This window comes from Tilletiaria anomala, assembly GCF_000711695.1.
Source record: "Tilletiaria anomala UBC 951 chromosome Unknown K437scaffold_58, whole genome shotgun sequence".
NCBI classification, from domain to species: Eukaryota; Fungi; Basidiomycota; class Exobasidiomycetes; order Georgefischeriales; family Tilletiariaceae; genus Tilletiaria; species Tilletiaria anomala.
This window is the reverse complement of record NW_013546964.1, coordinates 18,531-30,217: the sequence shown is the minus strand read 5'-3', so window position 1 is coordinate 30,217 and position 11,687 is coordinate 18,531. Positions and strand designations below refer to the sequence as shown.

Genomic DNA, 11,687 nt, shown 5'->3' with positions numbered 1-11,687 from the left:
TGCACGCGCGTTCGCTCGCTCGCTCGCTGCGTGCAGCACCGCCATCGCGTGGAGACCGGCGACACTGCCGCATTGGCGGGCGCGTGCCAATGGCGAACGAGACGCTCTGCTCTTCCGACCTTGTCCTTCCACGGCTGTGCAGCCAGATTCCGTGAAAGACGGACTGTTGTAAATACATACATACACATATACATATGCCCTGCAGCCTACCCTGTGCAATGTGTTCCGATTGTGGCAAGGGGAACACCCCAGAAACAGAAATGAGGGCACATGGTGTAACCCTCGCAAGTCGTCTGTGCTCCAGTGCGGAGCGATGTGTGTAAAAGGTGCCGTCTCTAGACTATGGCATCAGTTTTTCGATCTACCCCATGTCATGAGTGGAAACCGCGCAGTGTGCAGGTTTTCATCGAACAATCCAATCCAAATCGTCGCGGGGGCCAGCCGGCATAGTCAACAGTGCAGCCAAGAAAAGTAGCCCGTCCCTCTCCCCATCTCCCACTCTGTCATGGGCCACCGCGCGGACGCTCTCTCGCCTTTCGCCTGTCTCTGCAAGCCATTCTGCGGCAAAAGCGGGAGGCAGGCAAGGCAGGCACGTGCGGGCACACTCTTAGCACTGCAGGGCACGGCCCGAGAGCAGAGTGCCAGCAGCGCTCATCTCGCCTCAATGTTACTCATCTTGTTCCCTGGATGATATGATTCTCGGGTTCGGATTCCATTCGCGCGGGATGAACAGCCCATGCACAATACAACACACGCGTCATGCGAATGGGACAAACACAAGGGCCAGGCCCGCTCACATCAAATTGAGTATTATATACTTGCTACACAGCGAGACGAGTAGCAGCAGGCCAGCAGGGTTGGGCATCTGGGAACAACCACGTGTGTATCACCCGCGCCTTCCTTCGCATCGTGTCTGTCAATGTGAGGGCAGCGCGTGCAGACCTCGTTGCACACACTTTCCCGGCCCTTTCATGCGGACAGGACCAGCCCGTTTCAGCGACGAGACTCATGTCTGCTCCAGAGCCCGCCCGGTCAGCGTCCGGTACGCATGCGCCTGCAGTGGACGCAGCAGCAGAGCGGTCCTCGTCGCACGCTGCTCAAGCACAGTCTTCCACGCAGCAGCAGCAGCGGCACGACCGAGCAGCGCCAGCACCTAACACTGGCGCGTTCGACTGGGCCAACAACAAGACACCCAGCGAAAAGATGCCCATCGCGCTGCACGACGACCCGCACGAGATGGGCATGCTCCACGACGGTCCCGCGTGCTGCAGCGAGACTTTAGGTACCAGCGGCCCGCGACAGGGGACCATGCTCACGTCCGTGTCGCCTGTACGCCGCGCGTCGCAGCTCTCTGCGCCTGGCACCGCTCCAGCAACAACCCCAGCAGCAGTCTTCCCGTCCGCGAACGACATGCCCGCCGACCCAGACGCGGCCGAGTCGCTGACGCGCAGTCTCTTCGTCACGCCACCGCCGCCGTCGCCAGCTGCGTCGGCTTACACTGCCTCATCGGCCTTCATCACCGGCGCCGCGGTGGGCGCGGGGGGAACGGCAGCTGATGCTCCTTTTGGCGCCGCCGCCGCTGCTGCTACTGCTGCGCACAACAGCCAAAGCCACATGCCTAGCCCAGCATACAGCCCTGGTCCGTCGTCGCCAAACTTGTTCGCGCGCGGCGTCGTGCACTCGTCCATGCGCTCGCCGCGGGCACGGAGCCCCGCCCGCGCTCCTGCCTCCGCCTCCGCCACCGGCAGTACCGCCATCATCTCGCGTGCGCATACAGCCAGCCCATCTACTGCACTACCCTTTGCACATACCGCGGGCGGTGCTCTTGCCGCTGCTGCAGGCAGCTGGAGCACGAGCCCGACGATGCCGCATACCGCTGCCGTGCCCGCTCCCGCTGCGAGCGCGAGTGGGAATACGCTTGCAGCGGCAGCTCCTGCCATCTTTGAGCGAGACATTGAGCATCGCGACGCCTCGCATCTGCTCTCCAAGAGCGAGGCGATCGATGTTGCCATCCCCAGCGTGCTGAGCGACGCTGTTGAGGCGCTGCAGGAGTTCGGACCTGAGGTGCGTCGCTTGGATCAGCTCACATGTTCGCGTGTGTGACTTGCGGTGCTGACTGCTTCTCCTTTGTCGCCTGCTCGCTGCCGGTCGCCTTCCAGGAGCTGGAGATCATCGAGCCGCAGACAGCCTCCCCGCCGCTTGCGCTGTCGGCGAGTGCGCTCTCGTCGCACACGCAGTCCGCTGAGCTCGCCGCGCAAGCGCACGCGCACAAACCCAGCTCTGTTGCCAGCCTCCACTCTGGCCCCCTCTCCATGCACGGTTCTGCACCCCTCTCACTTTCACTCTCCCGCGCCGGCTCCACACCCGCGTCGGGCTCGGGTTCGGGCTCAGGCGCCAGCTCGCCGCGCCAGTACAGCGCAATGATGGCCCCGCTCGACGCGGGCACCAGCGGCTTTGCTGCGTCCAGCCCATCGCCGCCGCTCTCGTACGCGAGCGGCATGGACGATCAGCCGCTGCCCGCTGGCTCGCTCGCCGCGCAGATCGCCGAGAAATTCGCGCCGTCGGCGCCGCCCGCGATTGGGACGATGTTCGCGGCGGCAGGTGCAGGGGCGAGCGGTGGGAAAGAACGACAGCAACGGCCGTCATCGAGTTACTCCGGAAGCGTTGCGCATGGCATGGGCGGCAGCGGAGCCAGAGCCATGTCGCCTATACGTGGACGACTGGCGGACATCAGTCCGACGCGCGCCACTTTCTCGCTTGGCAGCTGGCCTCCATCCGGCTCTGCTTCTCCGCGCTCCGCCAGGGCAGCCCTGCACCTTGCGCAGATGAAGGCGCTGCAGAGCCCTGGTCCGAGTCCGGTGGCTATCACCGAACCGCTTTCGAGCGCTGGTCTCACCGCCCCGGCCGTGGCAGGCAGCGGCAGCGGCCTGCTGACTCCCTGTAGCGTACACTTGCCAGGCAGCGGTGTGCTGCCAGCGGCGCTTGGGCCTGTGGCCTCATCTCCATCTCCATCTCTATCCCCATCATCGTCCTTCCACCTTCCGACCGCCATGGCCTTCCCGTCACTCCCGCTGCCAAACCCTTACCGTTCACCCTCGCCGCCGCCGCACGACCCGACCGAGGCAGCCGATGGCGAGCGCCCGGCGCCGTCCAGCATCTCCGTCGACGGCGCCGTAATTAGCGGCACGGAGGTCGCCACAGCCCAGACCTCCCTTGACGGTCTTGCGGACGTCATCACGTCCAACGCCCCCGTCGCATTCCCGTCCGGCTCCACTGCCGAGGACGCTGCGCCGTACAGCTCGCGTGGCAGCCCGCTGCGCGAGCGCAAAGCTTTCCTTTTCACACCTGGCTCCGGCTCCGGCTCCTGCTCTGCCTCCGGCTCTGGCGCTACATCGCCCGTAACGCCCACATCGGCCCTGCCTCACGCGACGGACGCACAGCTAGCGATCCGTCGCAGCGCCGCGCTGTCCGCCTCAAGCTTGCCGTTTTCTTCTAGTGGCACAGTGGGTGGCGCCGGCGAAGGCAGGCCTGCAAGGCGCCTCTCCTTCTTTGCGCCCGCAGATATGATCAACGCTGCCAAGGCCGAAGTGCACACGTTCGACGAGGCTGTGCGGCAGTCCGCCGAAGTGGAAAGTCACCAGCACGGACTCGGCTTGGCGCTCGGTGGCGTGGCTGGGGCAGCGTCGCCGGCTGGCGTGCGCTCGACTTTCATGGCACGCAGCTTCAGCGGCAACTGACACTCTCTGGAAATGAAGCCATGGGTTGGGAATCTCGCATATGTTTGCATTGACCTCTTACGTGAAGGGCACGATGTGAAAGGACATTGAGGCTCCGCAACAAGGGTGCATACCTTTGCAGTATGTCGCACGCTTTCAGTGCAGTGCAAGCAAGAAAAACCCAGAAAATTCACGGACTTTTGTAGCTATTATACATTTGCATTCATGCAGAATGCTTGAACGCAATCATTTGCCTGCTCCACAATACAATGCATCCAGGAGGTGTTCATGTTAGACTCTTGAACCTCACGTCGTTGTCTTCTCGGAATGCAAAGCGCACTTCGTCCTCTCGGACGCCCAAGATGAACCTGGCGTGCATGCCTGCGTGCGCTGAGCCAAAGTCGCTTCCGACCGCGATCAAAAGGCCGAGCGAGCAGAGCGTGGCCAGTGGGCCTCCCTGCAGCGCATCGATGCTGATTTTGGGTACTGAAATGCTGCCCGGATGCGAGACGGTACCGAAGCGGTGGTTGTTGCAGAGCGCAAGGTGGTGCGCGTGCAGGTCTTCCAACGTGACCTCCTGTAGCCCCGTCTTGCGAATGCAGGCGATGGCGCTCCAGAGCAGCACTTTGGCGTGCAGGGCGATGGACGTGATGTGCATAGTCTTGCCCGACTTGACCATGTCAGCGAAGACGGCGTTAACATGCTTGATCTCGACGCGTGGCGGTTCTGGTAGGCCAAGCTCGGCTGCCTCCTGCTCTACTTTCTCGAGCGCGCGCCGCGCTATGTCGAGCATGCGCCGCGCATCGCCGTTGACGACGGCGACCTTCTTGGCCATGAGCGTGATGGCGTTGCCGTTGAAGATCGTGCTGCAACCTCGAGTTGTCTCCTTCACCTTGTCAGGGATCACGACCGTTGGGGTCTCAATTCCCAGTCGTGCCTGCACGATCTGCGTCAGCTGCTTGTCGTCGTACGGCTTGAACTGGACGGACTGCCAGCCGAGCCGACTGGCGACTTTGGCACTGAGAGCGCGCTGCGGCAAATCCATTGTGTTGGCGAGGGCGATGACGAGCAGCTTGCTGTTCTGCATGTTCGGCCAGTTGAACAGGTTGTAGATGACGTCTTGGCGAGAAGTGATGAGCTGGTCCATCTCGTCGAGCAGCAGGACGGTCATGCTGCGCTGATCAGTTCCAGTGCGTTCCGAGTACCGCTCGAAATGCTGGCGCAGCTTCTCGAGTGCGCTTTTGCTCGATACTCGCGCCTGTGAGCCGCCGATGGCGTCCCAGAGGATGGAGTAGACCTGTGATGCCTCGCTGATCTTCATGCCGTTGATCTCGACAAAGTTGAAGTCGGGCAACCCGGCTCGACTGCCGTCCGCGCGCTTCTTCATTAGCGTTCGCACCACTTGCCGACATGTCGCCGTCTTACCGGTGCCCGGCACGCCCGAGACGTACAGACATTGACCAGTGCTCTCGTCGATGGCATTTTCAACCTTTTCAAGAACCTCGCCGAACTCCTTCTCGCGACAGGGCAGCAGGCTGGGTGTCGAGCCAACATGGAGGAGATAGCGGGCTTTCGTATGCGGCGGAAGATGAGACAGGTCGCGTCTGCTGAGGTGAGGGACAAAGTCTCCTTCGTCTGCATCGTCGTCCACGCTTTCTACCAACTGCGTCGGATGGCGCAGCGCGCGGACTTTGTCCCTGACTTGCTTGACGCACTTTGCAGCGCGTTGGCTGGTTGGCGAATTGCCCGGTACGTGCGCGCCGCATTGGATGCTGGACAGTGCAAAGCGGCTGCTGCGCCGGAGGGTGCTTTCGGGCTGCGGCTTGGTCTCATTGTTGATCGGGGTCAACACTGGCGCCATGCGCTTCCTCTTGCCGAGAGCTGAGGGTGTCATCGGCGGTTGCGGTTTTGGCGCTTGGTGGTTTTCTTTGGTATATTTCTCTTCAACTTGGATTTTGCGTAGTTGAGAATCCGGAAGGGCGTGACGCTTTCTCGCGTTGATGGGGAGGTGCTCGACGTCGCTGACGTTGCAGCACGAACGTGTTCGCGCCATGTTAGAAAACGTAAGATTCCCGATCACGGCGGGAATACACTCGGTGCTACCTGTCGTTCTGTCACCAATGAGAAAGCAACGGTTGCGCACGAGGCATGGATAAGCTCGTCAAAGCGTTTAGCATTCGAGAAGGGCGAGGTGGAGAATGCAAAAGAGAACATGAACACGACGACGACGACGACCATTTGGGTGTGGATGGATGGAGACGTGCACCCGCGAAGACGACGCGACGCGAGCCACGCGTCGCGTCGCGCTTTCGACGTGACGCGACTTGACCGCGTGATACACACCAACACCCACGGAGTCTCTCGCACGGCAGCCCACAGGCCACTTCATATAGACAAGCTATGTGCATGGTGATCGTCAAGGCGTGCATGTGTACAAAAGCACAGCCCTCGCCGAGTGCCTGACGCCTGAAATTGGAAAGTACATTCGTTCCCCTGCTGCTTCGCAACAGGCTTGCTTGCCCGAGAGTGGGACCTTTGATCTCTCCCCCAATGTAGCTGCCCTTCGGCACCGTTGCCAACATCACCATTTCGTAGATGGCAGAGTGTTTCCCGAAACACTGGCTGACTCAGCTTCCACTCCCAGCACCAGCCTCTGTCGCGCCTTCGTACATAGTCGAAGAACAGACGGCTGGAGCGCATGCAGGAGGAGGATGCCATCAAGCTGAGGCTCAGATGGAACTGCGATACATGTGCTTCTAGTTACGGCATTCAACTCATTGTATCCAAGCAGCGCCTCCCTGATCAGCGTGCTACCTAATAGGCAATGGCTTCCTTCTCAGCATCTCAGGATCTCGGCACCTCACTCTGCCAACGCCTGCTCACAGCAGGAAGGCTCATTGCACTTTGCTTCCTCTGCCGGCCCAATGGTGATGACTAAATTGGCAAACAAATATCCTTCAAAGGCTGTTCAACAACCCGAATTTGAAGACTGGAACCTCACCAGCCACCTAATGAATTTCGTGTCACCTACATTGCGAGCGCCTCTTTACACTAGGTAGCAAGCAATCGCTGTATTCTGTGAAAGAGCTATTCTCATGGTAATGATCCTGTTGGGCGAATGGCGTAAGCATGTTCTGTTTGCACATATTTGGGACTAGATACTCACGACCGGTATTGGTGGCATCAGCTACCTGACTTGTTCCCTTTCTGTTCTCAGCATAGCGCGCACTGAGGGTATCGTGCGGGAATTAACATTCATGTCAGTGTGGGCAAGCACGCGCTCGCGGCTAGATGAACGCTCCTCACTAAGAGTCCAAGTAGAGCTCCTCGGTCGAGCACGTGCCGGCAACTGCCGGTAATTTCATCATTGCCTCAAGCCACTGCGCCATGCGTCCCTCTTTGGCCCCCCAGTCTTGCAATTGTAACCCTCTGAAATGCCTGAGCACATTGGTCGTTCTGAAGATCCAAGGGAACAAGTTGCAGTCAACCACTGAGATTTGCTTCCCAGCCCAAAATGGACCTTCGGGATGCATGCTCTGCGTAAAATTCGTCAATGTCTTGATGTACTCTTCCCGCTTGATATGGTGCTCTGGATCCGAATCAGGCTGCGACTGCAGAAACCGGTAGAAGGCCGGAACGACGGACTGGTTACCGCGGAAGACAGCTAGACGTTGCACCGCACGGGCGTACGGCTCAGATAACGGGGGAAGAAGTGTCGTCCCCGACGGTGGCGGTTGGAAGCGCTCAAGTAGGTATTCGACACTGGGATTATTAGACCACGAGCCTAGATTGAGAGTGGCCTCTTTCGCACCGAGCCAATTCACCTGCTCACATAACCGTCGACTCCCCCAGACCCATGACCTCACCTGGCTTATCCCCGCAGCTGAGCTTGAGCGATGGAACCAGCCCTTTCGGGTTCAAGGCAAGCAGGTCCGAAGGCTTCTGATACGGGTCGACTTCCCTGTACTGGTATTCGACACCTAGCATTTCAAGCACGATCCAAGCGCGCTGGACAAAAGGACAAAAGGCCGCACCGAAAATGCAGATGCCATCATCCTGCGGTGTGTTGATGGATTTGGCGTGCCGTTCAGCCGTTTCGAGCGCTGCACCGGTGCATTCTCGGTGATAGTGAGCTCCCTTGCTTCCCGCTGGCTTGCTTGTATCGTTTGGATTCCCCGTAGACATTGTGTGACACTGTCAGATAGGTATGGGATGGCACGCGAATCGACGGAGGATGGAACTTTGGACTTCTCAAGATGCTCTTGCAGATTAGTTGCGAAGTTCGAGAAAGAAGTGAGGAAAGGTTAGCGTGCTCAAGCGGTCCGTCCGTCTGGTTTCGACCAATTGCAAGTATGCCTATTTCATGAGCCTCCCGATATGTGTGTTCATCCAACGATGGCAAAGGTCATTGGTGTGCTCAACATGGCGCAGCTTGGCGTGCGGGTGCGGTGTACGGGAATGGTCAACACGTGACCAAAATTGAAAGATCTCCCTGCGGGCACTCCGCCGCTGTCACCGCCGACGCTTTGAGCGACAGCTGGCAAACCGCAACCAGCCGCCAGCCATCCAGTTGAGTAAAATGCTGCAGCCGTCTCCCTCAATCCTCTTCATACTAGCACACCGCTTGCAGCAACGATTGGCTTGCAAGACCATCCTCGTTCGCACGCCTGGCTCGCCGTCAACACTCCTTGCTCTCTTCCGGAAGGTGCAAGCAGGTGCAGGCGCACTCGACACCTCCTCCGCCAATCCGCTCGCTACCCACTGCCGTGATCTGCGTGCTGCGATTTTGCGTGCCACCATGTCGTCTGCAACACGACTTCCCACGGCCTTCAGCACCGCCCATCGACAGTACGTCATGAGCCTCTACCGCCGATACCTGCGCACCTCACTTGACTGGTGCATCAGGCGGGATGTTTGGAGGAACAGGGCAATCGAGATCCGCGCTGAATTTGAGCGTAACCGGAATATCAGGAACCCGAGGGAGTTGGCGAGGGTACTACAAGAGGCCGAGGAGAACCTCAAGCGTATCAGTCACCCTGACCCATACAGACGTGAGTCTCAATACCAACTGTCCATTGCAGAGCTTCCGGCTGGAAAGCTAAGCTGACGGGCCTTGTCCTTTACGCCTAAACAGCGGCCATGTTCGAAGATGGCACCAAGTGGTGCGTCTCTCTTCAGTTGGCGAAATGGCTTTCCGAAGTATTGATCTTTCTGACGCTCTATACGCTTCCACTTATTGGATCTTTGTCGCTGCGATCGATAATGCTTCTAGGGAGAGGAACCTGCCAGTGCGTTCACACGCTCACCTTTCGCTGCCTGATAAAGCTTCGAGTTGTGCGTCGATGCTAATATGTCTCTGCTTGTTTCTTCGCCAGCCTCCGATGCACTTTGGCGAAAGCGCTGGCAACTCACCACATCACTGAGCGCGATGCCCACGCTGGCAGCATGGTGTGACCGCAAGAGGGCGACCTTGTACTTCCGAGTTCAGCAATTGCATACGTCTCGAGCATGAATCTTGGGGGGACTTCCTCCACACTTTTCGCTCTCAAAACCTGTGCATGCGAGCGGAAATTTCGGCGATCTCGAAGCCATGAAAAGCTCGTGGTCGCCAGAAAAGACCGCTATGAAGTGACTATGCTACAATCCGGTTGAGATAGCGCAAAATCCTGCGGCCCAGCCCATGATCGTGCAGTGTTTGCGCCTTTTCTGCCTTGAGCGACGCGCGCGTTGCCCACCGCCGGCCCGTGTCGATGTCTATCTCATGTAGAGGGATGCTGTGAGGGTTGGCGATGTCAGTGGTGCCCATGTGAGAGCAACCCAAGGCTCCATCGCACAAACAATCACTTACAATTTGGTCTTGAAGATGAGCTTCCACGTGACCCCAAATATTACGAAAACAAGTAGAATGATGTAAGCGACGACAAAGTTACCTGCATCGAATGGGCTTAGAATGGTCGTGTAGCCTTGGAAGAAGCAGAGGAAAATGTTGGCACCTAACGCGAACCAGGCGCCGTATGGGTACCACCGCGCAGTGAACACCAGCTGGTGGACGTCGTTGTTCTGCACTCGCATCGCACCGCGGAATCGGATGTGGCACCAGGCAATCGCGGCCCAGACGATGAATGTGCAGACTCCCTGTACCGGTCGAAAAGGAAGAAGAATCTATGAGTGGGACGCGGGCATCTCAGAGGGTGAGCGCCAAGCGAAAGAACTCACGCTGAGGTTGATGATGATAGTAAAAGCCTTCGAAGTACCCGCTCCGAGGGACAGGAGGGAGAATAACGCCAACACGTTTGTCGTCACGAGCGCTGGAATTGGCACTTTGTCTCGCTTGCTTGTCCAACTGAGGAAGCGTGGGGCCTGTCCCTTGACCGCAAGACTTTGCAAAGTACGACTGGCGATGTACAAGCTGCTATTCGCTGCGCTGATCACGCTGATGACGATGATGGCGTTGATCACACTGGCGGCAGCGCTGATACCTCCACGCTCGAGCGCGATGGTCAGCGGCGATGAGCCGGCTTTGGAACCCGCACTGACGAGGCGGTCATCGTTGGATGGAACGGTGAGGGAGATAAAGAAGAGCGTGCCGAGATAGAGGAATACGATGCGGAAAAAAACGGAGCGGATGGCGCGTGGGACCGCTTTTTCGGGCGAACGTGACTCCGCAGCTACAACGGATGTCACTATAGGAAGTTGTGGGATTTGGTGCGGTCAGCGTAGCTGTCTTTGAGTGCGGTCTGGGCCGCCTGCTATCCGCGCATGAACGCACTCTCTACACCTGCATACAGCGTGCCGGCGACTATGAAGATCTTGGCAATGCCGTTCAGTGCGTCGATGCCGATGCCATTGAAAGGCCCCGGATCGTGGTAGTACTTGAAGCCAATGACACCTGCGCCGGTCCCGCCGGCGGTTATGACGATGCTCAGGATGAAGAAGACGAGGATGAAAAGGACTTTGAGCGTAGCCAGCCAGAATTCCACCTCTCCGAATGCCAGCACACCAAGAAGTGAGAGGCCCATAAAAACGAACCAAAAGATGGTGATCCATGCTCCGGCGGGGACCTTTTCGGCTGCAGGCCAATAGCGCAAGACGATGGAGACGCTAACGTACTCGTTGGCCAATACGCAGAGCCAGAGACAGAAATAGGCCCAGCCCACTGCGAATCCGAACGCCGGGTCGATGAAGCGAGTCGAATAAGTGATGAAGGAGCCCGGAACTGGAAGCATCGTCGACATCTCGCCGAGCGATTGCATAATAAAATAGACGATCAAGCCAGTGATGGCAAAGGCAATGAGCGCGCCAGCTGGCCCGGCCGTTGCAAGAGCTGTGGCGGCACACACATGAATTCATATTGGAGGACTGAGCAGTTGTATGCCTAGTCCAACTCACCATTTCCGCTTCCAACGAGCAAGCCTGGACCAATGATTCCAGCAATAGCCATGAACACTACGTGCCTGGTCTGTAAGGAGCGACTCAGTTGGCCCTCGTCGTCGTTTCCCGATTTGCCGCTTCCTCCGGCTTGAATGTGAACAGGGGCGTGAGCGACGAAGCTCGAGACGACGCATCTACTTTCACTTCACCTTCTTCACCGTTCATTCTTGAGGTTTGTGCTTGATGAATCGTACCACTGATTTGGATCTGCGATTCCACATCGCCGAAGCTATCCATGTGAGCCTTGACAGGCTCGGCTCGAGATACCGCGGCGGCGCTGTATACGCTTCCCTTGATGGCTTCCCCGTCAGACTGCATCTTGCCTGGGAGATGGCACAGTCGAGGGAGTACAAAGCGAAGTATGACAGTTACAGATAACGTGTTGAATTGGCTGACTCCGTCCTCGGCATCATCCGTGTGCGTTGCAAAGAGAACTCGAAAGATGCAGCTCCACGATGAACAATGCCTTGCGAATACGTTAGTGGACCAAAGTGGCAAGGAAACCCTTGAAAGGGTGGTCGTCTATACGAGTGTTCAAAT

The 11,687-nt window shown here is 58.3% G+C and overlaps 5 protein-coding genes across 5 annotated transcripts; 2 read left to right on the top strand and 3 right to left on the bottom strand.

Annotated features, from left to right (window-relative positions):
• Positions 1-727: 727 nt before the first annotated feature.
• K437DRAFT_274794 (uncharacterized protein) lies at positions 728-3,992 on the top strand. The gene is made up of 2 exons (XM_013387030.1): positions 728-2,064; positions 2,160-3,992. The coding sequence occupies exons 1-2, from the start codon at positions 1,009-1,011 to the stop codon at positions 3,735-3,737; spliced, it is 2,634 nt and encodes an 877-aa protein (XP_013242484.1). The 5' UTR covers positions 728-1,008; the 3' UTR covers positions 3,738-3,992.
• Positions 3,993-4,491: 499 nt separating this feature from the next.
• K437DRAFT_216698 (P-loop containing nucleoside triphosphate hydrolase protein) lies at positions 4,492-5,298 on the bottom strand (the record flags this gene model as incomplete). The annotated part of the gene is made up of 1 exon (XM_013387029.1): positions 4,492-5,298. A coding segment is annotated over one exon (807 nt), but the record flags the coding sequence as incomplete, so codon positions are not given.
• Positions 5,299-6,735: 1,437 nt separating this feature from the next.
• Positions 6,736-7,901, bottom strand: K437DRAFT_274792 (glutathione S-transferase; the record flags this gene model as incomplete). The annotated part of the gene is made up of 4 exons (XM_013387028.1): positions 6,736-6,823; positions 6,883-6,944; positions 7,023-7,478; positions 7,549-7,901. The coding sequence occupies 4 exons, from the start codon at positions 7,899-7,901 to the stop codon at positions 6,810-6,812; spliced, it is 885 nt and encodes a 294-aa protein (XP_013242482.1). The 3' UTR covers positions 6,736-6,809.
• Positions 7,902-8,295: 394 nt separating this feature from the next.
• K437DRAFT_225447 (uncharacterized protein) lies at positions 8,296-9,065 on the top strand (the record flags this gene model as incomplete). Its single annotated transcript, XM_013387027.1, has 2 exons — positions 8,296-8,767; positions 8,851-9,065. The coding sequence occupies 2 exons, from the start codon at positions 8,296-8,298 to the stop codon at positions 9,063-9,065; spliced, it is 687 nt and encodes a 228-aa protein (XP_013242481.1).
• Positions 9,066-9,348: 283 nt separating this feature from the next.
• Positions 9,349-11,465, bottom strand: K437DRAFT_269010 (putative AGP3-protein of the amino-acid permease family; the record flags this gene model as incomplete). Its single annotated transcript, XM_013387026.1, has 6 exons — positions 9,349-9,490; positions 9,565-9,851; positions 9,933-10,399; positions 10,486-11,040; positions 11,106-11,234; positions 11,297-11,465. 6 exons carry the CDS (start codon positions 11,463-11,465, stop codon positions 9,349-9,351), a joined length of 1,749 nt encoding a protein of 582 aa, XP_013242480.1.
• Positions 11,466-11,687: the final 222 nt, after the last annotated feature.